The 27,268-nt window shown below is 42.9% G+C and overlaps 2 protein-coding genes across 2 annotated transcripts in view; one reads left to right on the forward strand and one right to left on the reverse strand.

The window, feature by feature from the left end:
- Positions 1-56: 56 nt before the first annotated feature.
- Positions 57-2,687, reverse strand: LOC130190998 (E3 ubiquitin-protein ligase TRIM39-like). The gene is made up of 2 exons (XM_056410671.1): positions 2,633-2,687; positions 57-1,639 (listed from the first exon to the last, which is right to left on the reverse strand). The coding sequence occupies exon 2, from the start codon at positions 1,635-1,637 to the stop codon at positions 57-59; it is 1,581 nt and encodes a 526-aa protein (XP_056266646.1). The 5' UTR covers positions 1,638-1,639; positions 2,633-2,687.
- A 2,368-nt stretch (positions 2,688-5,055) lies between these two features.
- Positions 5,056-27,268, forward strand: part of LOC130190999 (mitochondrial import receptor subunit TOM20 homolog B-like) — a 37,084-nt gene continuing 14,871 nt past the window's right edge. Inside the window, exons 1-3 of the mRNA XM_056410672.1 lie at positions 5,056-5,059; positions 6,132-6,358; positions 24,960-24,988. Coding sequence (XP_056266647.1) covers positions 5,056-5,059; positions 6,132-6,358; positions 24,960-24,988 — 260 coding nt within the window. The remainder of the gene's footprint in view (positions 5,060-6,131; positions 6,359-24,959; positions 24,989-27,268) is intronic.

The following is a 27,268-nucleotide window of genomic DNA, read 5'->3' on the forward strand; positions in this document are numbered from 1 at the left end:
CCAGTAAAGGAGTAGATGAGGCTGCAGCTTCGTCATAGAAGGAGACCAGACCCTCCTCATAGTCCACAAACACTTCCCACCTTCTGAGACCCAGACTTCAGGGAGAGAACAACTGAAGGATCATCAAGAGCTTTATACTCGTTTCCATTTCTCACCCGTATAGTCCAGTAACCATTCTCAGGACTCAGTGTGATTTGTCCCTTCCTGTTGGCCGACTCTCTGGTCACTCCTAAAATCCATTCAGTCTTTTGTTTAACTTGAACCTCGTAATAAAGTTTTTCTGAAGAGAACTTCTGTGTTCCTAAAACACAGGGACCGTGAGAGAACCTCTGTGGATTGTAGGGGAGACGTGGCTGCTCTACCTGAGCACGTTTCACTTGTTTCCCGTCATCAGACAGGATGAGGTCATGATGAGCTGTTTCAGGATCAAGAGTCACGTCCACTGCAAACTTCTGGACCCTCTTCATCTCAGTTTCAGGAACCAGCTTCTTCATCTTCACTTCAACCAGTTTCTTTATCTTCACTTCAACCAGTTTCTTTATCTTCACTTCAACCAGCGTCTTCATCTTCACTTCAACCAGCGTCTTCATCATGTTACTGAGCGTCTCCTCCAGCTGAGACACAGCTCTCCTCACAGTCCCCTCATGTGATGCTGGAGGAACACTGACCTGAGACCAGTCCTTGGTGGGTGGTGGATGGTGGATGTTGAGGGACTGGACACTCTGGAGGAGGTGGAGGTGGTCTTCAGAGAGGGAGAGCTTCTCCACCTCAGTGCTCCTCTTCATCAGATCAGAGATCTCCTGTTCCATCTCTCTGATGGCGTCTTCAGCCTGTTTCTTGGTGCTTCTCTGCTTCTCTTCTATCGTAGTGATGAGCTCGTTCAGTTTCCTCTCCACAGACTCCTTCAGACCAGTGAAGACCTGAACACCTTCTGCTTTCTCTCGGTCTGCATCTTCCTCACTGAGCTTCACGTTGTGTTGGACCTCCTGAATCTTCAGGCGTCTCTTCTGGATCATCTCCTGAGTTTCAGCCTCTGTCTTCTGCAGCTCCACCTTCTTTCCTTCACATTCTTGTTTCAGAGGAACAACATTGTGCATCTTGTGGTCCAACACAGTGCAGAGCATGCAGACACACGTCTGGTCGGTCCTACAGAACAGCTCCAGAGGTTTATCGTGCTTCAGACACATCCTGTCTTCCAGGTTCTCCACAGGGTCCATCAGCTGATGTCTCTTCAGGCGTGAAGCTGTCAGGTGAGGCTCCAGGTGAGTCTCACAGTAGGAGACCAGACACACCAGGCAGGACTTCAGGGCCTTCAGTTTGGTTCCAGTGCAGACGTCACAGGGAACTTCTCCTGGTTTGGCAACCTGTTTCCTTGAGCTCCGAGCTTTCCGTTTAGTCGACTGTCTGAACTGAGAAACCATCTCACGGATGAAGGTGTTGACGAGCAGCTCAGGTCTTGAGAAGAAAACCTTTTGACACAGTGGACACATGTTCTGGTTGTTGGTATTCCAGTAATCATTGATGCACTTTTTGCAGAAGTTGTGTCCACATGGTGTTGTGACTGGATCAGTGAACACATCCAGACAGACGGAGCACAGGAACTGATCTTCAGATGGCAGAAAGTTTGCAGAAGCCATATCTACACACATTGAGGAAGAAAAGAACATTATATTAAAAATAGTTTCATTATTTGTTGAAAAGGGGAAAAAAACGGTGTAATTATTTGTATGTCTTTTAATTAAGAAACAAGATCAAAGTCGTGCCGACAGACTCAACCTCGCTCCTCTTGCAAAGGAGCACAGAATAAGTCAAAAGTGAGTTAAAGAACAGCAGAAATAATGAAGAAATAACGAGTTTTGCACCTACTTTAGAGATGCCTTTACTGTTTATATTTCAGAAAATGCTGGGACCACTAATGATCCGTGTATTCTATAGAGTGCCATCAGAGGTTGCATAAGGAATACAGCAATCTCATTTTCTTCGCATCTGAATAAAACTAGATTTGGCCAAAAGAATGAATATGAGACTACTCTAAAAATGTTGAAGAATGAATCAGCAAAATACTGTGTGCAGGTTTTTGCATGTCTACCCGTATATATATAATATATTTTTAGTATGGTTTTTGTCTGAGTATCTTTGTATATGTACAGTGTGTTCATCTTTTCTTTTGCATATATTTCGAAAACCAATAAAAGATTTGAGCACAAAAACAAGAGGCCCAATGCAGCCAATCGGATCAAGCAAGAGGCTCAATGCAGCCAATCAGATCAAGCAGGAGGGCAAAGGCAGCCAATCGGATCAAGCAAGAGGCGGGCTCTCCTTCCTGTTTTCGTGTGGTATGAACGGCGGGAAATTCAAAAGTAAAAGGCAACCCCGACGAGACACTCATATTAGCGGTATAACCTCCGCTTTTATGGGGCGTTCTCCTCCTCTTCATCCCACAACACAGCAAGAGCGCGACGGCTGCTTGACTCCATTTTGTAAATGAAGTTGTATCGCCCGGCTGCGCGCGCACTTCACAGGCACGTTTTTACCACGGCGTGTTTGAAGCGGCTGGTGTGATCGAGCCCTAAAGCTAAGGTGTTGCGTTATCCTGGTGGTTACAGGTGTAAATATAATCAGATGTACTCACCAGTGTTTGTAAGAGACTCTGATGAAGTCACTTTGAATTGAGAGAAAAGCAGAGACTCGTCTCGCTGCAGTGTTTCTGCCCGGACCAACGTGTGGTTTCCGGGGTGTGACGCAGCAGCTCTCCTCTTCAGGGTGGCTCCGCCTCCTACCTGCAGCCAGGGTTGCCAGGTCTGTGTGACAAAACCAGCCCAATGGCCAATAAAACAAGCCCAAAAAACAAGCCCAATATCAGAACTCAAAATATGCCTGTGCCAAACCATATACACTGATTTTAAAGTCCAACAACATTGCTATCATTTCCAAATGTATTGTAATATCTACAAAGTAACAACAAATGGTTAGTATGCCAGCATTAAAAGCAGTTTTCCTAAACAGTTATTTCACCTAGGTCCTAAAATGGCCTTGTGTAATTAGATACAGTATATTATCATAAATAAAATATAGCTCTGTGAAGGTGTAGACCACAGGTCACTAACTGGCGGATCGCGGTCAGGTCCGGACAGGCCGTCCCATCCGGACCCGGACCTCCAGCCAAAACAGAAGGTTATGATTTAAAACCTGACGGGGTGTTTAAATTTTTTTACCCGGCGGCGCGGCGCAGCTTTTGCAGTCTTTACGGTAGTGGTTTAGCGGATGCGGAAACGCACAGACCAATTGCATGCGAAGTTAAGCCATCCCGTGATACCACTCAGCCAATCAAATCTATGCATTCTCGGCGGTAAACATTACGTCTCAACAGACAGCGCTTCGCGAACAGATGAGAAAGTAGAGGCAGGTTACACTTTGAAAAGACGGTAGAAAGAAAAAAAGCGATACATGAGAAAACAAAACAAAGGGAGAGAAACGGACGACTGCGCCGGAGAAAGTTGAGAAAAGCGAGTGAGACAGAGAAAGGGAGAGAAACATAAGGAACAAAATGTCGCTCTCAAAAAAGAAAAGTTGACAGCGAAAACAGAGCATTTAATCCGGAATGGACAGACTCATTTCTGTTCATACTTCCCACAGGGAGCACAAAACCAGTGTGTCTTATATGTTCAGAAACCGTGGCACTTATTAAAAGTGGCAATGTGAACGCATCATTATGAGACAAAACATAAAGGTTTTGAACAAACATACCCACTCAAATCCGAAGTGAGATCACAGAAAATAAGTGGTCTCACAGCCCAATATGAACAGTCCACCAGGATCCTGAGCCACCACTGCTCACTGCCCAACAACGTGCTCATGAGTGTTCCCTCAGAGTTGCTTGGATTTTGGGGCAACACAAAAAGCCATTTACTGATGGAGGGCTTGTCAAAGAATGCATGAGTGTCGTCGCTGAAACATTACTTGACGGAAAACCAAAACAAGAGCTGTGATAAGATAAAGCAAATACCCATGTCAGCATCATCTGCCACAAAGAAAAGTGAAATATTAACTCAGGATGTGCTAACCCAGCTAAATGAAGCCATACATAAGGCACCATGTGTAGGCTTAGCTGTGGATGAGTCCACTGACATCTGTGACAATGCTCAGCTGTTAGTGTACGTCAGGTTTTTCAACACAGACCAGAAAGCATTCTGTGAAGACCTGTTAGGTGTCACTCCCCTTCAGACCAGTACAAGAGGAGAAGATATCTACCTGGCCATTAAGGAGACGTTAACGAAGAGAGGAATAGAACCAACACAAGTGGTTTCAATAGCCACAGATGGAGCCCCTGCTATGATAGGGAGAGAGAAAGGAGCTGTAGCAAGACTGAAAGAGGACAATCCAGAGCTCATAGCTTACCATTGCATCATTCATCAATCTGTCCTCTGTGCCTCCCTGTCAGATGAGCATGCTGAAGTGATGAATACAATGATGAAAATGGTCAATTTTCTCAGGGCATCCTCTTCCACCCAGCATCGCATGCTGAGGGAATTCCTCAGAGAAGTTGATGCCAATGCTGATGATCTTTGCTGCACAATAATGTGAGATGGCTCAGCAAAGGAGGGTCTTAGCGCTTTTGGTCCATCAGGAGGAAGTAGCATCTTTTGGCAGAGCTAACATCAGAAAGCAACAGTTTTCTCTCTTTTAGTAAATGATAAACAGATGGATAATGGCCTTTTGGTTGATATCACTGCTCATCTGAATGAACTGAATTTGAGGCTACAAGGCAAGGACAATTCAATTTGTGAACTGATGACCGCTGTCCGCTCCTTTCAAAAGAAACTTGAGTTGTTCAAGGAAGACCTGCAGGAGACTGTGCACACTTCCCAGCAGTGCAGGAACAGGTTCAGGGACAGAGATGCGTCTTCTTTGTTGACTTCATTGATAAGCTGATCGTAAACTTCAGCAACCGTTTTGACAGCTTCAGCTTTGGACAGCAGCTCACCATGTTCATTCAGAACCCATTTATCATCACTGATGTCAGGGGTTCTCAAAGGAAGTCACACAGCACTTTAAATGGGTAAATCCTGGGCCTCTCCAGATGCAACTGGTTGATCTCAAGCAGATGTGTCCCTGAAAGAGCAGTTTCTAGAACTGACCTTCCACTTTCTGGCCCAAACGGTCCCTGAGACAGCTTTTCCAGGTCTGAGGAAAGTTGCCATATACATCTTGACCATGTTTGGCTCCACCTACAACTGCGAGGCAGCTTTCTCCCACGATGAATATCATCAAAAATAAATATTGTTCGAGGCTCACCAATGAGCACCTCCACATGTGCATGAGGATGGCCCTGACTCCATTCAAGCCCAGGTTTAAAGTCCTGGCAGGACAAGCTAGAGCTCAATTCTCACACTGAGCAAACAAGTGGGGGAGTGGGATGCAAGTGATGCTCTAAAACTGTTCAATTGTTAAGATGTGTTGAGATTTATTATCTGTAAATTGTTTGAGACTGTGAAAAATGGGAAATTTAAGCTTTTCCTCCCTTTATTTAATTGTTCTGAAGTTAACTTTATTTGATTATTATTATTTATTATTACATGCACAATTTTCATTTTGTATTTATTTTATTTTAAAATGCAGCCCTATTTTTATTTAGTTCATGAGAACATTATACATATCTGCAGTCCAGTTCTATGTTACATGATAATAAATATTGTTAAAAAGTGTTTTAATCGTACTGAATTCATTTGATTTGAAAGGTATTGATTACATGCAGATGTTGATACAACTACCAGGCTATATATATCACACTAAATAGTTAGACATTATGATCTTCTGGACCTTTGCTTCAAGAGAATTTCTCTAACTGGACCTCTTAACATTTTAGTTGAATACCCCTGATGTAGGTGCTGCAGTATCTGAAGGAGACAGGGTTGAATAGAAGAATTTAGGGTACTGAAGTTGACAGGGCTCCCTTCTTAGTTTAGTTTATTTTAATTTCATTTGTATTTCTTTTCTTTTCTTTTCTTTTTGAGGGGATAAAGTGCTCGATATTTCTAGTTAACAAAGAAAGGCAGTAGGTGGCGGTAATGCACCAGTTTGGATGCCAGCCGCCTAAAAAGAAGAAAAAGAAGAAGAAGAAGAAGAAGAAGAAGAAGAAGAAGGAGAAGAAGGGGCTTCCTGTGAGACGCCCCGAGTGCTCGTCTTCACGCCTCGTGTCTGCGCTGCGCTCCACAGGCGACTAGAGAAAGGCGTGGACCACCTGACCAACGCCATCGCCGTGTGCGGTCAGCCGCAGCAGCTGCTGCAGGTGCTGCAGCAGACTCTGCCTCCGCCCGTCTTCCAGATGCTGCTCACCAAGCTGCCCAGCATCAGCCAGGTAGGCGGGCCCAGCGCCTCTCGGACCTCCGCGAGTCCTTCGGTTCTCCACGCTGGAACAAGCGGAGCAGAAGAACATAACGACGGCCACCGAGAAGAGACTAACCCGCTGTGTGTTGATATCGGTCCTGCAGCGGATCGTGGCGCCTAGAGTCTGGCGAGGGGCGACATGAGGACCAGGAGGAGACCTCGAGCCCTCCTCCTCCTCTTCTTCCTCCACGTGGACCCTCCGTGACGACCTGTCGCCAACGCCTCGGCCTCCATCCACGCCGCCGACGTCCATCACTTCCGGTGTCAGGTATTAACTGGTTTGAATTAACTGGTTTTGAGCAGCGTGCATGAGGCAGATGTGCGTGGGAGTGGCCTCGAGTTGCCTCTCAAGACCCGTCTGACTAACTAGGAAATGCACATTTCCATCGCTTAACCTCTCTGTCACGTTTTTTATGTAACGCTAATGTTTTAAAGACTGTTACCTGTTGTTTTGTTACGACACACATAACTACACACACAGGAGTTGCGTCTTTTGACACATAGCCGGGTGAGCAACTTGTCCAGCCTTCATTTAGGATTTCACGGCATTAACAAACGTTTTCCACCTTCATGACGAACATATCACTTGTTCACTGGCGATACAAACAATTAAAAAATGGATTAAGATTAACGCCAAGAATCGAACCTGCGATCATCTGCGACCACAGGGCCTCCTAACTTGCATCCCAACTACCATTGAGCTATGAGGAATATGGGTTGATTACAGTCAGTTTAAGTTTTAGATGAATAGATAAATCACTCATAGTGATAATCAGGAACTGCGTTTCCTATTGTTGCATCAACTTTAATGCACAAAGCGGCTGTTGCCTATGCAATCACGTATTTGAGTTAAATTGGGTCTATGATGTTAGAAGAAAAGGCAGTCGGTGTTAGAATATATTATATAAATATTAATGTCTTCCAAAGTTACTATATTACTTACTTAATTTGCTCAAAGTCAGTTTTTGTTATTGCAAAGTACATTGTAATGTAAATCGGGTTATCGGGTGAAATACCTATAGCTCAATGGTAGTTCTGAAGCAACGAACAGAACAGCAGGTGCACAAGTCGGCTGTTCGATTCTTTGAGAAATCCGTGTTTATATTATTTTTGTATTGTCGGTTTAGATATTTTTTTATCACCAGTGAACAAGTGATATGATCGTCATGAAGGTGGAAAACGTTGCGTTAATGCGTCAAATCCTAAATGAAGGCTGGAGCAAGCTGCTCCCCGTCATATGTGTCAAAGACACGCTCACTCCTGTGTGTAGTTATGTGTGTCCTTATCGTGAACAAAACAACAGGTAAGTCATGTTTAATCTGACAGTGAGTGCTGCACAGGGTAGAGTATAGTTACGAGGATATATGTTGATCCGTAGTCTCGAATATAAAACATAAGAGATGTGAAGACAGCACAAAGTCTTGTTGTGGTATCACAACTTAATCTGAGTCGATCACAGTTTCCCAGCTGACAGCGGTGGGCGAGCTGGGTGTAAACAACGGGCTACATGCTTCATTACACACTGTATGAAGAGTAAACTGGTCTCACATCGACTTGACGTCGAGATAACGACGTATAACATAAATATCAGACTGACAACAAGAGCATTTTGTCAAGTATTTATTGAAGTTAGTCATATATTGAACAGGCACCAGCAGAGTCACCTACTTTGTCCTCTCGCTCCGTGTCCTCGGCGTCTCAACTACAGCCTCCCGAACAGGTATCATTTTACAGCAAAGTCATCCGTGTTTAGTCTTTGTAAAACATTAGCGTTATACATAAAAGAACGTGACAGAGAGTTAAGCGATGAAATGTGCATTTCCTAGTTAGTCAGACGGGTCCTGAGAGGCAACTCGAGGCCACTCCTACGGCACATCTGCCTCATGCATAAAACCAGTTAATTCAAAACCAGTTAATACACGCACCGGAAGTGGAATTTAGTTTTTTATTCCTGGTTTATCCATGACAGTCGTGTGTGTTTGTCTTTTAACTTAAAATGACCTGTTTGGGGTATGAAGAGTATCTGGATCATAACAGCCCCCTCCCGTCCGACAACGCATCGTGTTCAGGGTTACTCCGTCCTCGCGGTTCCTTTATCAGTCGTGGAACGTTCCAGAAACGGGAATCTTCTCTCCGCAAAGTATTTATTGTTTCAATTAGTTTGTTATCGGTCTTCTGTTCGTTCTCGACTCGCAAACACTTTGTAAAAAAAGTGCTGAAATGTTTTGTTATGCATTTTGAGAGGACGACGCTCTGTAGGAAAATAAAACAATGTGGACAGACTGAAGTTGTCTTGTGAGATTATTTTCTTTTTATTAAATTACGCCTCTATCTACTTCTTGCTGGTCTCTGTGTCATCCGTTTAGTAAATAGCTTGTAGTGAGAAAACATTTCCAATGTCTTTTATTTCTGTTCCTGAGAACTTGGGACACGACGAGCCACATCTGGACTCCAGCTCCTCGTGTCCAGTCGGCGTCCTGAACTGACACCTTCACAATGTTTGTTTGGCCAAACCTCAACATTATGACTAAAGCATTGACATTATTAACATTATTAAAAAGAAAAGTAGCAAAACTTCACATTTGTGAAGCTGGAAACATGAAATGTTTTTACAGGTAACATTTATTAAACCATTACAAATAGTTTCCATTTCATTTTCTGTCAAGTGACTCATGGTTTCAGATGGACTTGTAAGAACTGTAAAAATAATATTTATTTTAAAAAGTCTTGTTTTGCTTGTAAACCTCTTATTATGAAAGTCACAGAATACAATTTATTTGTCATGAAACAACTTCTGTCAACCAGGCTTTACTTTTCTGGATCTTTCTTCTGGACGTAGAAATAAATGTCTTAGATTTAACAAAGATTTGAATTTAAATTCTACATGGACGTGGAGTCTTGTTTGAAGCTGCTGGCTAAGGATAAGCGGAGATACAGTCAGATTGTAATACACGCCGGTGGTAATGGCCGAGAACTCACTAAATTAATGTGGAATCGGTGTGCTTGTATGCGACGTTGTCGGACACCGTAATTTCTGGCCCTCTCCCAAATTTGCAGACAGATTTAATTGTATAGCAGAATGTCGTCTTTCAACCGCTGGCTGTCGAGGTGGTGCCCAGCGAATAATGTGGGCTACGAGACAGCTGGAAGACTTTCTGGGGAAAACCTGATCTGATGAGGAGACGCATTATCCATCGTTTGGACGGAGCGCGTCTCATTTCTGCGAATATGACCAAGTTGATCACCGGACTTAATCTATGAACCCAGGGTTCAGATCAGGAAACCGGAGCAGAGTTGTAGTTTTAACACCCTTCTCTGCTCTTCCATTCGAGCAGTTACCACCCTTGACTTTAGGTAGAGACTGTGTCTGTCCCAGCCACTTCAATTAAATAAATCAAAGTAAGCAGAAGAGGTCGTAATAACCTTATACAAGTTAACACAATTATTTCAGCAGTGCAACAAAATAGGTCTATTAAATGTGGTCTCCTAAATATTCGATCTCTGTCATCTAAAGCTGTGTTACTGAATGATTTAATATCAGATAATCACATTGATTTATGTTGCCTAACTGAAACCTGGCTGAGCCATGAAGAATATGTCTGCCTGAATGAATCTGACTCCTCCAAGTCATATTATTCACATTCCTCGAGGCACGGTCGAGGAGGTGGAGTAGCAGCCATCTTTGAATCGAGCCTATTAATTAATCCTCAAACCAAAATTACACTACACCTCATTTGAAAGCCTTGTTCTTAGTCTTTCATCCAACCTGGAAAACACTACAGCCAATTCGATTTGTGATTCTGCACCGCCACCAGGTCCATATTCAGAGTTTATATCTGAATTCTCCAAATTTATATCAAGTTTGGTTCTTAAAACCGATAAAGTTATTATTGTTGAGATTTTAATATCCATGTGGATGTTGATAATGATTGCCTTAGTGCTGCATTCATCTCCTTGTTGGACTCGATTGACTTCTGTCAGAGGTACAGCAACCCACTCACAGCTTGTGCCACGCTTGATCTTGTTCTTACTTATGTGACATTGAGCATTTAAACGTCTTCCCACAGAATCCTCTTCTGTCAGACCACAACCTCATAACTTTTGAATTTATACTACCGGGTGCTCCGTTAGTCAAAGTTTCTACACTAGATGTCTAACTGATAGTGCTATAGCTAAATTTAGAAGCGATTCCTTCTGTATTTGATTCATACCACGTCTCAATATAACAGAGGACTCCTGGTCTAACTTTAGTCCGTCCCAGATTGATCATTGGGCTCTGAGAATGACACTGACCTTAGCCCCTCTGGAAGAGACAGTGAGGAAGAGTTTGCTTGTATAACCTCAGACCCGCAAACTGAAGCAAACGTCACGAAAGCTTGAAAGGCATGATGCGTTCAACTAATCTCGAAGAATCCCGCAGTTTGGCGAGATAGTCTTAAAACATATAAGAGGCCTCCGTAATGCCAGAGCAGCCTATTACTCATTAATAATAGAAAATAAAACAACTCCCAGGTTTCTCTTCAGCACTGTAGCCAGGCTGACAGAGAGTCCTGAGCCTGTGGAGCCGAGCATTCCTATAAACCTTAGTGGCATGACTTTATGAACTTTTTAATGAAAAGATTTTAACTGGCTAGGACAAGATTAATAATCTTCGCCCATAACCAGTGCCAATCTGTCCTCAAGTGGAATATGGCCTTGGAAACCGCTGTATGCCCTGGTGTATATTTGGAGGATTTTCTCCTATCAACGTGACCAATTATTTTCAACGGTTTCTACTTACACGTCTTCACTCGTCTCTTGGACCCCATCCACGAGGCTGCTTAAAGACGTTTTGCCTTTAATTGGCGGGCTCTATTAGATATTATCAATGTGTCTCTGCTAACAGGCCACGTACACACTCCTTCAAGGTGGCTGTTATTAAACCTCCTGAAGAAGCCCACTCTGGATCCAGAGTATTGGCTAACTTACAGACCGATCTCTAACCTCCCTTCCTCTCCAAGATCCTTGAGAAAGTGGAAATCAGTTGCGACTTTCTACATCATAATAGTTTATTTGAGAAATTTCAATCAGGATTTAGAAAACACCACAGCACCGAGACAAATGACCTCTTAATGGCAGCAGATAAAGGACTCCTCTGTACTGGTCTTGTTAGACCTTAGTGCTGCATTCGACACCATTGACCATGACATCCTGTTAAGAGACTGGAGCAGTCGATTGGCATTTCAGGCAGGCACGGCACTAATTTGGTTTAAATCCTATTTATCAGATCGATCTCAGTTTGTATTTGTATAACGATGGCGCCTCGATACCACCAACGTTAATCACGGAGTTCCACAAGGTTCTGTGCTTGGACCAATTCTTATTTACCTTATACCTTCCTTTGGGCAATATTATCAGGAAACACTCCATAAAACTTTCATTGTTATGCAGATGACACTCAACTATATTTATCGATAAAACCAGAGGAGAGCAACCAACTCTGTAAAATTCAAGCATGTCTTAAAGACATAAAACATGGATGACCTGCAACTTCTTGATGTTAAACTCAGACAAAACCAAGTAATTTTAATCGGCCTGAGCACCTCAGAGATCAATTATCTGGTGATGTGGATTCTGTGAGACGGCATTGCCCTGGCATCCAACACCACTGTAAAGAATCTTGGCGTTATCTTTGACTTCCTTTAAACTCCCACGTAAAGCAAATCTCAAGGACTGCATTCTTTCATCTCTGTAATATTTCAAAAATCAGGCACATCTTGTCTCAAAAAGATGCAGAAAAATTGGTTCACATGCTTACTCCGAGACTGGATTACTGCAACCTCCTTATTAGCAGGCTGCTCTAATAAATCTTCTAGGTCTCTCCAGTTGATCCAGGAATGCTGCAGCTCGTGTTCTCCACTAAAACTAAGAAAAGGAGATCACATCCACTCCTGCACTAGCTGCTCCACTGGCTCAGTAAATCCAAGAATCACTTTTAAAATTCTTCTCTTAACCTACAAAGCCTTGATTGGTGATGCTCCATCATATCTTAAGGAGCTTGTCATATATTGCCCCACCTAGAGCTACGCTCACTAAATGCGGGACTACTTGTAGTTCCTAGAGTCTTAAAAGTAGAATGGGAGCCAGAGCCTTTAGTTATCAAGCTCCTCTTTTATGGAACCAGCTTCCAATTTCAGTCCGGGAGGCAGACACAGTCACCTCGTTTAAGGAGTAGAACTTAAGACCTTCCTCTTTGACAGAGTTTATAGTTAGGGCTGAATCAGGTTTGCCTGGTCCAGCCCCTTGATATGCTGCTATAGGCTTATAGCTGCGGGACTTAGGATACTGAGTCCTATCTCCTCTTTTTTTCTCCTTTAGGATGAATTTCATCTCTCAATCACACGTTACTAACTCTGCTTTCTCCCGGAAGTCCTTTGACTTTACGTCTCATGGGGTCATCGGACCCTATGAGAGCATAGATCCCATCTGCCTGATGGATCGTGGGTCGTGAATTCCTGCTCATGACTACGCCACTGTCCTGTTGAGACTCTCACTCCTCCTCCCACGCCATCTGCCTGATGGATCGTGGAAGGTCTCTCATCGTGGAATATGCCTACTATGAACTATTCATACACCTGTCATATTCATTGAAATGTATTTAACTCTAAATCTGTCCTTCTGTACACATTACATCTATTGCATCTGTCCATCCTAGGAGAGGATCCTCCTCTGTTGCTCTCCTCCAGTTTCTTCCTTTTTTTTCCCTGAAGGGTTATTTGGGAGTTTTTGAGGTTGGCAGGGATGTCTTGTACAGATTGTAAAAGCACTCAGACAAATTTGTAATTTTGGGCTATACAAATAAACTGAATTGAATTGAATTGAATATGATGTGTCATCATGCAGAGTTTAAGAGATTAATATGTTTATATGTAACGGGATACATTTAATACATTTTACGTGTAAATCAATCACCACAGTAAGATGTCAAGTTCAACTGCATGATATTAAGACAAGATATGTACATTTATTCTCTTCAATGAAGAAAATCATTACAACAAACAGAGTGATTAGTTTACTCCAACAGGAGAGATGATCAGAGGAGCAGAGTTTATACCATCAAGATAACGACCAGGATAGAAGAATGGGAGGAGTTTCTCCTTGAAGGAGCAGCCAGTAAAGGAGTAGATGAGCTGCAGCTTCTACGTCATAGAAGGAGACCAGACCTCCTCATGGTCCACAAACACCCCCACCTTCTGAGGCCCAGACCTCAGGGAGAACAACTGGAGGATCAGCAGCTTCATACTCATTTCCATTTCTCAAACATATAGTCCAGTAACCGTTCTCAGGACTCGGTATGATGACTCCCTTCCTGCTGGCCGACTCTCTGGTCACTCCTAAATACCATTCAGTCTTTTGTTTAACTTGAACCTCATAGTAAAGTTTTTCTGAAGAGAACTTCTGTGTTCCTAAAACACAGGGACAAGAAGAGAACCTCTGTGGATTGTCGGGGAGACGTGGCTGCTCTACCTGAGCAGGTTTCACTTGTTTCCCGTCATCAGACAGGATGAGTTGATGATGAGCTGTTTCAGGATCAAGAGTCACGTCCACTGCAAACTTCTGGACCCTCTTCATCTCAACTTCAGCAACCAGCGTCTTCATCATGTTACTGAGCGTCTCCTCCAGCTGAGACACAGCTCTCCTCACAGTCCCCTCATGTGATGCTGGAGGAACACTGACCTGAGACCAGTCCTTGGTGGGTGGTGGATGGTGGATGTTGAGGGACTGGACACTCTGGAGGAGGTGGAGGTGGTCTTCAGAGGGAAGCTTTCTCCACCTCAGTGCTCCTCTTCATCAGATCAGAGATCTCCTGTTCCATCTCTCTGATGATGGCGTCTTCAGCCTGTTTCTTGGTGCTTCTCTCTGCGTTGTGGATTTGTAACAAAGTACATTTACTCCAGTACTGGTACTGTTCTGAGGTACAACTGGAGTGTTTTCATTTATGCTAATGTTATGTTAATTTCTAATTGTATGTACTTGTGTGCTCTTGTGTACGTGTACTCTAGTGTACTTGTGTGTACTGCGTGTACTCTTGTGTACTTGCGTGTACTCTTGTGTACTTGTTATTGCTGGTGTGTTTTTTATATTTTGGTTGTGTATTGCTGTCTGCAGGCAACGTGCTGCAGCAGAGCCAGTGCTGTGATGGCCAGGGTGGCTCACTTCCTCAGGTGACTCCTCCTCCTCTTCATCATCATCACTGACTCACGCTCCTCCTCCGTCCTTGTGGCGTGTCTCACAGCTCTGTCTTCGTTTCAGCGGGTTTCCGGACACGATGCCGTGTTACACCGTCAACCGGCAATGTTCCTCCGGCCTGCAGGCTGTGTTCAACATCGCAGGAGGTGCAGAACCAGAGCCGGCAGGATCATGAAGGATCCTCACCACCCCAACAACAGACTGTTTCAGCTGCTGCGGTCAGGCAGGCGCCTCCGTAGTCACGCTGCAAGAACAGAGAGACTGAGACGGAGTTTTCTTTCCTCAGATCAGGATTGTGAACTCCGACTCACCAGGACCCCCCATGAACACAACTGCCTCTCTTAGGCACACACACACACACACACACACACACTTGCTGTAAATATTGTGTTGTTTTTTGTGTAAATAGTGTGTACTTGTTGCCCTTGCACATTCCTGCTGAACATTGCCGCTCATTTCCTGCACCCTGTGTGTGTATGTGACAAATAAAACATCTTGAATCTTGAATCTTGAATCTTGAGGTACAAGCTTATGGAGGACTTAAAATGACTTAAGTATAAATAAATAAATGCATGAATAAATACAAGAATAAATAAATAAATGCTTAAATAAATAAATAAATACAGGAATGGATAAATAAATGCTTAAATAAATGTATAAATAAATACAAGAATAAATGTATAAATACAGAAATAAATACAGAAATTAATAAATATAAGTTATAACTCAACAGGACATCATTAAATAAATGTATTTCTACATTTCTGTATTTCTTCATTTATTTATATCTCTATTTATGTGTCCACACGTATTTCTTCATTTATGTGTGACATTTATGTGTCCGTATATGCAAATGAGCTGGGGCGGTCCGAACCTCATTGTTGAACAGGATTGGTCAAGTCGGGGAGCAAGACAGAAGCAATCCCATCCTTAGCACTTGGAGCTGTAGACGAACAGCGTTTATAATGCATTCTTGTCTGTACATTCTAAATACTACTGTTGTTGAGTCACGGAATGTAATTTAAGGATGTTTTCAGCCGAGAAGTTAGTAGTTTAAGCATCATATCTGTGGTCGGTTTAACGTCATTCAGCCTAATAAGGATAAGCGGAGATTTGAGGTTCTACTCGCATGGGACCACTGAGCTCTGGGGGTGCTCAGCGCTGTGTGCCGCCGAGAGCAGCCTGATCTCGGCAGGGACTTTTTAGAAATGTCTCTGGCTCTGGCGTCTCCGTGGCGGCTAAACATGAGATATAATTAGGTTTGGAGGATCTAAAGGCACAAAAGAGTTCATTATTTATTAAAAGTTAACGTTACGTCAATTTGACTGAGGTTAAGATTCATAACTTCATATTGTAGCGACTATGGGTCAGGAAAGCTACGAGGCGTATAGTTATTACCGTTTATTAAGTAGCTCACGCCAAACAACAGTGAACACATAGCACATTCTACTCCACTAAAGTATTTTACAGTGAATAATTAGATAAATTCATAAGCAAGAACTGTTGATGTGGTGGCGTCCACAAGACCAGAAAGACGTCTCGTCCTCGTCCTCGAGTCCGGACTCCCAAGACCAGACTCCAAAAGAAAACACGAGTCTGTACTCAGTGTATTGGAAATGATAAGCGGCTGAAGTCATAAAGCTGTCTAGGCTAACTTCTGGTTAACGGTTAGCTGGCCAACTTCAGCTTCATGTGCCAGGCAGTAGTAGAGCACAACACACCAGGTGCATCACACTCCTGTGACCAATCATGTTTCAGACAGAGGTTCGGACCGGACCGCCCACCTCATTTGAATATACGCACACGTAAATGTCACACAGAAATAAATGAAGAAATACGTGTGGACACATAAATAGATAAATAAATAAATGAAGAAATACAGAAATGTAGAGATATATTTATTTCATGATGTCCTGTTGATTTATAACTTTGATTTATTAATTCTTGTATTTATTTATACATTTAAGCATTTATTTATTCATTTAAGCATTTATTTAAGCATTTATTTATTTATTCCTATATTTATTCTTGCATTTATTTATTTATACTTAAGTCATTTTGAGTCCTCCATACAAGCTCTCACATCACAGATATATGTATATATATATATATATACATATAAATCATTTATTTATTGTATATATATTATTTATTATATATATACAGTATATATTTATATATATATATATATTTCTTTGAATATATATATTATTCATGTATTTGAATTTATATATGTGTGTATATATATATTTGAACAAACCAAAGTTACTGTAAAGGAACAGTTACAAACTTTATAAAAGAAAACAAAATTGTGTCCTTTTAAGTGGACTTGTATTGCTTCAACTGTCTCTTTGTTTTTAATAAACGTTGATAGTTTGCACGGCGTTGGGCGGCGTACCAGAGTAAACTGAGCCCCCGCTGTCGCCGCCTTGTGGCTCTTCTCGTGTCAGCGAAGTGGCGTTTCTCGGGTGTTCCTCCTCCAGACCCAACGGTACGGTGTTACACCCTACTGGTTTTCAAACCTACTGGTTTCCGCGTGCGTGTGTTGTGTTCTCTTCACATCTGCAGCGGGGCTCTGTCTCGCTCACCAGATTCGTCACACATTCACAAACATATTGCTGGAGATCTTCGCCTAAGCCTCCGTTCATATCATTTGACATTACGATTGTATAAGTGAGCAGTGCATCACAGCCACGTAGGAAGAAATACATTTAATAAAAAATAAAAATAAAAAGACCGCCCGACCTGGTTTCGATCTCTGTCACGCAAAATGAAACTGCACTCTAAGCCACGCAGTCTGTGCGCTGCGCCACCAGATATGAAGAAACACATATTTTTATAAAAAGATCGCAACGACCTGGTTTCAATCTCCTTCAAGCAAAATCTGGCCACTGTATAGCGCAGCAGTCTATGCACTACGCCACTAGATATTAACTGCAAGTCAAGTAATTTTGATATTCATCCATTACGAATCATATGTCATTATGCGTCCTTGGAACAGTTTGGTCAGAGGGCAACCCTGAAACAATTGGTTACATTGGGCGGATATTCAAATACTTCCAAACATGTTTTGTGATGCTTTTATAAATAATATTCAGACATCATTTTTTGGAAATGTGAAGGAATGCATTTGTTAGCTTGAACTGAAGCAATTTGCACTATAAGTGGATCCATCAAGCTTCTTGTCTTTTTTCCCTTCCGTTTGTTTGTCTGACACAGTTTCCTTTTATACAGATGTTGCTAATTATGTCCTTGCTTGATTGGAATTGTGATTGCAAGATGTGACAGCTGTGCATCATTTTCTAAACTCTTGAATTATGTCAATACAGTTTATCAATATTATTTTTGTATCATGATGCGATCTTTTATAAAAATATGTTTCTTCATGTGTGATGTGTAGCCCACTTGTACAATATCTTTTTATAAAAATATGTGTTTCTTCATGTGTGATGTGTAGTGCTCACTTGTACAATAGTAAATAGATGTGACATGTGGCTTCAAGAGCTCCAGCAATATGTTCTACATTGTTTTGTCGATGGAACATTACTAGTATTCCATTCTTCCTGTTGTTCAGTGTTCGCAATGTTTCTAATCTCTGTTCACAGTACCATCGTCATTATATACTCGTCACGAAGTCAATTAGTTGTTGTCGGTATTGTGTGGCTGTTGCGTTGCTAACAAGCATCGTAAACATGTTTCAAAAGTGTAAATATCCTATCAAGGTAACCAGTTGTTTCAGAATCCCCTCCGCCAAACTGTTCCATGAAACAAAAAGATGTGGATGTAATGGTTGAATATATCAATTACTTGAGTTGAAACTAATATCAGTGGCGCATGCACAGACTGCGCGTTTAGAGTGCAGTTTCATTTATGTGACAGAGATCGAAACCAGGTCAGGGCGATCTTTATTTTTATTTTTATTAAATGTATTTCTTCCACGTGGCTGTGATGCACTGCTCACTTATACAATCGTGTCGCCGAAATGGATATGAACGGAGGCTTGAAGATCTCCAGCAATATGTTTGTGAATGTGTGACGAATCTGGTGGAGCGAGACAGAGCCCCGCTGACAGATGTGAGAGAACACAACACACGCACGCGAGTGAAACCAGTAGGTTTGAAAACCAGTAGGGTGTAACACCGTACCGGAAGCGGCGGCAGGTGAGTCGGGGCCTGAGCTGCCATGACCCGGCCGCAGTCTGACTGGAAGATAATGGCTGCAGAGCTGTTTCCACCAAGCTGGTCACCTCCGCCTCAGCAGAGCAGCAGCACCTCCTCTCCTCCTCCTCCTCCTCCTCCTCCTCCTCCTCCATCAGCACCAGCAGCAGAACCTCACGAACAACAACACGAGCACTGCAGCGCAGGGCGGCAGCAGCTGAGGGCCTGTTCCCACCATCCGGGAGAGGTGGGTCTGACACCGGAAGGATGGATTACATATACAGAGCATCACTTTGAGTTCATGTTTATGAGGAGTTGTGGATATTCCATCTTTTTATTTTTATTTTCTAACTGAAGATACTTTTTTCCTCCGAGATAAAACACAATAATGCAACTTTTACTTCCAATACTTTAAGTACATTCAGGGTTCGTACGGTCATGGAAAACCTGGAAAAGTCATGGAGTTTTAAAATGGTCTTTTCCAGGCCTGTAATCAAAAAATTTTAGAAAGAGTCATGGAAATTTGTTATAATCACGTGTTCATTTACGCCGCGTTTGAAATAATTAATATATTTTTTTAAGAAAGACGCTCAAAATATAATTAATATACACTTTTATTAATTCCCAAGGGGAAATTGCAGACACACGTCTGGTCGGTCCTACAGAACAGCTCCAGAGGTTTATCGTGCTTCAGACACATCCTGTCTTCCAGGTTCTCCACAGGGTCCATCAGCTGATGTCTCTTCAGGCGTGAAGCTGTCAGGTGAGGCTCCAGGTGAGTCTCACAGTAGGAGACCAGACACACCAGGCAGGACTTCAGGGCCTTCAGTTTGGTTCCAGTGCAGACGTCACAGGGAACTTCTCCTGGTCTGGACTCTTGTTGCTCTGAGCTGCTGCTGGCTTTCTGCTGAGTCGACTGTCTGAACTGAGAAACCATCCCAGAGAACAAAGTGTTGACGAGCAGCTCAGGTCTTGAGAAGAAAACCTTTTGACACAGTGGACACATGTTCTGGTTGTTGGTATTCCAGTAATCATTGATGCACTTTTTGCAGAAGTTGTGTCCACATGGTGTTGTGACTGGATCAGTGAACACATCCAGACAGATGGAGCACAGGAACTGATCTTCAGACAGCAGAAAGTTTGCAGAAGCCATATCTACACACATTGAGGAAGAAAAGAACATTATATTAAAAATAGTTTCATTATTTGTTGAAAAGGGGGGAAAAACGGTGTAATTATTTGTATGTCTTTTAATTAAGAAACAAGATCAAAGTCGTGCCGACAGACTCAACCTCGCTCCTCTTGCAAAGGAGCACAGAATAAGTCAAAAGTGAGTTAAAGAACAGCAGAAATAATGAAGAAATAATGAGTTGTGCACCTACTTTAGAGATGCCTTTACTGTTTATATTTCAGAAAATGTTGGGACCACTAATGATCCGTGTATTCTATAGAGTGCCATCAAAGGTTGCATAAGGAATACAGCAATCTCATGTTCTTCGCATCTGAATAAAACTAGATTAGGCCAAAAGAATGAATATGAGACTACTCTAAAAATGTTGAAGAATGAATCAGCAAAATACTGTGTGCAGGTTTTTGCGTGTCTACCCATATATATATAATATATTTTTTGTATGGTTTTTGTCTGAGTATCTTTGTATATGTACAGTGTGTTCATCTTTTCTTTTGCATACATTTCGAAAACCAATAAAAGATTTGAGCACAAAAACAAGAGGCCCAATGCAGCCAATCAGATCAAGCAGGAGGGCAAAGGCAGCCAATCGGATCAAGCAGGAGGCGGGCTCTCCTTCCTGTTTTCGTGTGGTATGAACGGCGGGAAATTCAAAAGTAAAAGGCAAACCCCGACGAGACACTCATATTAGCGGTATAACCTCCGCTTTTATGGGGCGTTCTCCTCCTCTTCATCCCACAACACAGCAAGAGCGCGACGGCTGCTTGACTCCATTTTGTAAATGAAGTTGTATCGCCCGGCTGCGCGCGCACTCCACAGGCACGTTTTTACCACGGCGTGTTTGAAGCGGCTGGTGTGATCGAGCCCTAAAGCTAAGGTGTTGCGTTAATCCTGGTGGTTACAGGTGTAAATATAATCAGATGTACTCACCAGTGTTTGTAAGAGACTCTGATGAAGTCACTTTGAATTGAGAGAAAAGCAGAGACTCGTCTCCGCTGCAGTGTTTCTGCCGGACCAACGTGGTTTCCGGGTGTGACGCAGCAGCTCTCCTCTTCAGGGTGGCTCCGCCTACCTGCAGCCAGGGTTGCCAGGTCTGTGTGACAAAACCAGCCCAATGGCCAATCAAAACCAGCCCAATGGCCAATAAAACAAGCCCAAAAACAAGCCCAATATCAGAACTCAAAATATGCCTGTGCAAACCATATACACTGCTTTTTAAAGTCCAACAACATTGCTATCATTTCCAAATGTATTGTAATATCTACAAAGTAACAACAAATGGTTAGTATGCCAGCATTAAAAGCAGTTTTCCCTAAACAGTTATTTCACCTAGGTCCTAAAATGGCCTTGTGTAATTAGATACAGTATATTATCATAAATAAAATATAGCTCTGTGAAGGTGTAGACCACAGGTCACTAACTGGAGCGGTCCGGTCCGACCCAGAGGTCCCATCCGGACCCGGACCGCCAGCCAAAACAGAAGGTTATGATTTAAAACCTGACGGGTGTTTTAATTTTTACCCGCGGCGCGCAGCTTTTGCAGTCTTTACGGTAGTGGTTTAGCGGACGCGGAAACGCAGACCACCAGATGCGAAAGGTTAATCCCACGATACCACCCAGCCAATCAACCCATGCACTGGTAAACATTACTGCCTCGTCAGGACAGCATGCAGACAGAGAGATGAGAAAGTAGAGGCAGGTTACACTTAAAAAGATTTGTAGAAAAGAAAAAAAGAAAGCTTTATACATGTAGAAAACAGGGAGAGAAAACGGACCACTTCATGCCGAGCAGGTTGAGAAAAGGTTGAGGAGACAGAGTAGGAGAGAAACATGGTACTGAAAGCTGTCGCCTCCAAAAAAGAAAAGTTGACAGCGAAAATAGAGCATTTAATCCGAATGGACAGACTCATTTCTCTGTTCATACTTCCACAGGAGTACAAAAACCAGTGTCTTATATGGTTCAGAAACCGTGGTGACTTATTAAAAGCGTGGCAATGTGAAACGCTTATTATGAGACAAAACATAAAGGTTTTAAACAAACATACCCACTTCAACCTGAAGTGAGATCACAGAAAATAAGTGGTCTCACAGCCCAATATGAACAGTCCACCAGGATCCTGAGTCAACATCGCTCACTGCCTCCAACAACGCAGTTTCATGAGTGTTCCTCAGAGTTGCTTTGGATTTTGGGGCAACACAAAAAGCCACGATTACCGATGGAGGGGCTTGTCAAAGAATGCATGAGTGTCGCCGGTTGAAACATTATTTACGACGGAAAACCAAATGTAAGAGCTTGTGATAAGATAAGCAAATACCCATGTCAAGCATCATCTGCCACAAAGAAAAGTGAAATATTAACTCAGGATGTAAGCTAACCCAGCTAAATGGAAGCATACATAAGGCACCATGTGTAGGCTTAGCTGTGATGAGTCCACCTGACATCTGTGACAATGCTCAGCTGGTTAGTGTATCGCGGCCAGGTTTTTCAACACGAGACCAGAAAGTTATTCTGCAGAAGACCTGTTAGGTGTCACCCCCTTCAGACCACAAAGTACACAAGAGGAGAAGATATTCACTCATTAGTTATAGAGACGCTAACGGCGAGAGGAATAGAACCAACACAAGTGGTTTCAATAGGCCAACAGATGCGGAGTTCTCTACAGGATAGGGAGAGAAAGGAGCTGTAGCAAGACTGAAAGAGGACAATCCAGGTGAGAGCTCATAGCTTACCATTGCATCATTCATCAATCTGTCTCAGCCTCCCTGTCAGATGATGAGCATGCTGAAGTGATGAATACAATGATGAAAATGGTCACCTTTTCTCAGGGCATTCTCTTTCCACCCCAGCATCGCATGCTGAGGGAATTCTCAGAGAAGTTGATGCCAATGCTGATGTGGATCTTTTGCTGCACAATCAATAATGTGAGATGGTTTCTAACAAAGGGGAGGGTCTTAGCGCTTTTGGTCCATCAGAGGGAAGTAGCATCTTTTTTTTGGCAGAGCTAACACATCAGAAAGCAACAGTTTTCTCTTTTAGTAAATGATAAACAGATGGATAATGGGGTTTTTGGTTGATATCAACTGCTCATCTGAATGAACTGGACCCTTGAGGCTACAAGGCAAAGGACAATTCAATTTTGTTAGAACTGATGACCGCTGTCCTTTTCCTTTTCAAAAGAAAACTTGAGTTGTTCAACTACAAGACCTGTAGGAGATCGCGGCATTACTTCCCAGCAGTGCAGGAACAGGTTCAGGGACAGAGATGCGCCTTCTTTTTGTTGACTTCATTGATAAGCTGATCGTAAACTTCAAAGCAACTGCTTTTGACAGCTTCCAGCTTTGGACAGCAGCCACCATGTCTGTTCAGAAATCTACTTATCATCACTGATGCTCAGGGGGTTCTCAAAGGAAGTCACACAGCACTTTTAAATGGTAAAATCCTTGGGCCTCCAGAGCCGCAACTGGTTGATCTCCAAGCAAAGGATGTGTCCCTGAAAGTAGCAGTTTCTAAGAACCGGGACCTTCCACTTTCTGGCTCCAAACGGTCCCTGAGACAGCTTTTCCCAGGTCTGAGGAAAGTTGCTATATACATCTTTGGACCATGTTTGGCTCCCAACCCACAATCTTCGCGAGGCAGTGCTTTCTCCAACGATGTGAATATCACTGCAAAATAAATATTGTTCTGAGGCTCAACCACTGAGCACCTCCACATGTGCATGGGAGATGGCCCTGACTCCATTCGAAGCCCTAGTGCCTAAAGTCCTGGCAGGGGACACAGGAGCTCACCCCTCTCACACTGAGCAAACAAGTGGGGGAGTGGGATGCAAGAGTGATGCTCTTAAAACTGTTCAATTGTTAAGATGTGTTGAGATTTTATTATCTGTAAAAATTGTTTGAGGATCAGGAAAAAAAATGGGGAAATTTAAGCTTTTCCTCCCTTTATTTAATTGTTCCAGTTAAGTTACAATTTTATTTGATTATTATTATTTATTATTACATGCACAATTTTCATTTTGTATTTATTTTATTTTGTCAAAATGCAGCCCCGCTATTTTTTATTTAGTTCTATGAGAAACATTATACATATCTGCAGTCCAGTTCTATGTTACATGATAATAAATATTGTTAAAAAAAGTGTTTTAACTCGTATCATTGAATTCATTTGATTTGAAAGGTATTGATTACATGCAGATGTTGTTGGGATACAACTACCATGGGCTGTTATATATCACATACTCAAATAGTTAGACATTATGATCTTCTGACCTTGCTTCAAGAGAATTCTCTAACTGGACCTCTTAACATTTTAGTTGAATACCCTGATGGTGGTGTAGTAAGCGTAGCATCTGAAGGAGATAAGGGCTTGAATAGAAGAATTTAGGGCACTGAAGTTGACAGGGCTCCTTCTTTAGTTTAGGTTTATTTTACTTATTTACATTTGTATTTTCTTTCTTTTCTTTTTTGAGGGATAAAGTGCTCGATATTTCTGTAGTTAACAAAGAAATAGGCAGTAGGTGGCGGTAATGCACCAGTTTGGATGCCAGCCGCCTAAAAAAAAAAAAAAAAAAGATAGTGAAGAAAAAGAAGAAGAAGAAGAAGGAGAAGGAGAAGGAGGAGAAGAAGTGGGATTTCCCAGAGACGCCCGGCGTTTGTCGCTCACGCCTGCGGTTCGCGGGTTCATACGGCGCTCCACAGGCGACTCAGGAGAAAGGCATGTGACCACCTGACCAACGCCATCGCTGCGGAAGCGGCCGCAGTTTAGCTGCTGTGCAGGTGCTGCAGCAGACCCTGCCTCCATTGCCTCAGCCCAGATGCTGCTCACCGCTGCCCAGCATCGCCAGCCGAGGTAGGGCGGGCCCAGCGCTCCTCCGGACCTCCGCGCAGTCCTTCTGCCTCCACGCTGGAACAAGCGTGGTCGCCGAGCAGAAGAACACAACGACGGGCCACCGGTGAAGAGAGACTAACCCCGCTTGTGTGTTGCTGCCCGGGTCCTGAAGCGGATCGTGAGCGCCCAGAGTTCGAGCTGGTAGGACGACATGAGTGACCAGGAGGAGACCGCCCGAGTCTCCTCCTCTTCCTCTTCCTCACCGTGACCCTCCGGTGACGACCTCGCCAACGCCTCGGCTCTCCATCACGCCGCCGACGCCCATCACTTCGTGCTGCGCGGTGTATTAACTGGTTTTTTGAATTCAACTGGTTTTGGCACGCCGGTACATGAGGCAGATGTGCTGCGTAGGGAGTGGCCTCGAGTTGCTGTTTCGTTAAGACCTGGCCTGACTAACTAGGAAATGCACATTTCCATCGCTTTAGCCTCCTCTGTCAACCGCTCTTTTATGTAACACCAATGTTTTTAAAGATCAGTTTACCTGTTGTTTTAGAAAACATTATAAGGACACACATAATAATCCTACACATTAGGAGTGAGTTTGGAGCGTGTTCTTTGACACATGACGGGTGAGCAGCTTCTTGCTCCAGCCTTCTTCATTTAGGATTTTCCTCGACGGGAGATTAATCGAAAACGTTTTCCTACCTTTCGCTGACGCACGCACATATCGGCCTCTGTTCACCGATGCATACAAACAATTAAATTGTAAAATGGATTAAGATTAACGCCTAAGAATCGAACCTGCATGATCATCTGCTACCACAGGGCCTCCTAACTTGCATCCCCAAATCTACCATTGAGCTATATAGAGAATATGGGTTGATTACAGTCAGTTTAAGTTTTTAGATGAATAGATAAATCACTCATAGTGATAATCAGGAACCATGCGTTCCTATTGTTGCATCAACTTTAATGCACAAAAGCGGCTGCTGCCTATGCAATCACGTGCATTTGAGTTAGGGTGGGTCTATGATGACAAGAAGAAAAGGCAGTCGGTGTTAGTGAATATATTATTATAAAACATTAATGTCTTCCAAAGTTACTATATTACTTACTTAATTTGCTCAAAGTCAGTTTTTGTTATTGCAAGTACATTGTAATGTAAATCAAGTTATCAAGTGAAATAGACTTATAGCTCAATGGTAGGTTCACAAGCAACGAACAGAACAGCAGGTGCACAAGTCGGCTGTCTCGATCTTCTTTGAGAACCGTGTTTATATTATTTTTGTATTGTCGGTTTAGATATTTTTTTTATCACCTCAGTGGAATGAAGTGAGGCATCGCCATGAAGGTGGAAATGTTTCGCCTCACACGTTGCCGCTGAAATCTTAAATGAAGAGCTGGAGCAAGCGTGCTCCTCCGTCATGTGTCAAAAAGACACGCCACTCCCCTGTGTGTGTAGTTAAGGGTGTGTCCTTATCGTAACAAAACAACAGGTAAGCTGGGTCATGTTTAATCTGGGACAGTGAGTGCTGCATGTGGGTATAGTAGTTAGCGAGGATATATGTTGGATCCGTAGTCTCGAATATAAACAACATAAGAGATGTGAAGACAGCACAAAGTCTTGTTGTGGTATCACAACCAAATCTGAGTCGATCACAGTCTTCCCAGCTGACGTGGGCGAGTTGGGTAAACAACGGGCCATACATGCTTAATATTACACACTGTATGAAGAGTAAACTGGTCCTTGGTTATTCATCGACTTGACGTCAGATACCACGATTTATAACATAAATATTATCAGACTGAAGGGAACAAGAGTTATTTTGTCATGATGGCTATTTAGTTGGAAGAATATATATTGAACAGGCACCCAGCAGAGTACACCTACTCAGACGGTCCCTGCCCGTGTCCTCGCGGCGCTCAACTACAGCCTCCGAACAGGTATCACATTTACAGCAAAGTCATCCGTGGTTTTAGTCTCTTAAAACATTAGCTGCTACATAAAAAGAAGAACCAGTGACAGAGAGAGGTTAAGCCGATGAAATGTGCATTTCCTAGTTAGTCAGACGGGTCCTGAGAGGCAACTCGAGGCTACCCTACGCACATCTGCCTTCGCTAAATATGGATTGGCAGTACCAAAACCAGTTAATTCAAAACCAGTTAATACCGCTAATAACCGGGAAGTGAATTCTAGTTTTTTTATTCCTGGTTTATCCGGCGACACGTGTGTGTGTTTAAGTTCCTTTAACCAAAATGACCCGTTTTGGGGTATGAAGAGTATCTGGATTGCATAACAGCCCCCTCCGGGGTCCCGACAGCATCGTGTTCCAGGGTTACCCGCCCCGCGTTCCTTTATCAGTCGTGGAAATGCCTCTGTGAAACGGGAATCTTCTCTCCCAAGAAAGTGCCATTTATTGTTTCAATTAGTTTGTTATCGTGTCTTCTGTTCGTTCTCGACCGCAAACACCTTTGTAGCAA

Source organism: Pseudoliparis swirei, unplaced genomic scaffold, assembly GCF_029220125.1.
Source record: "Pseudoliparis swirei isolate HS2019 ecotype Mariana Trench unplaced genomic scaffold, NWPU_hadal_v1 hadal_26, whole genome shotgun sequence".
In the NCBI taxonomy this organism is placed as follows: Eukaryota; Metazoa; Chordata; class Actinopteri; order Perciformes; family Liparidae; genus Pseudoliparis; species Pseudoliparis swirei.

What these genes read in the sequence shown, in the direction of transcription:
- LOC130190998 (XM_056410671.1), bottom strand. Translation starts at nt 1,637, where the DNA reads ATGGCTTCTGCAAACTTTCTGCCATCTGAAGATCAGTTCCTGTGCTCC.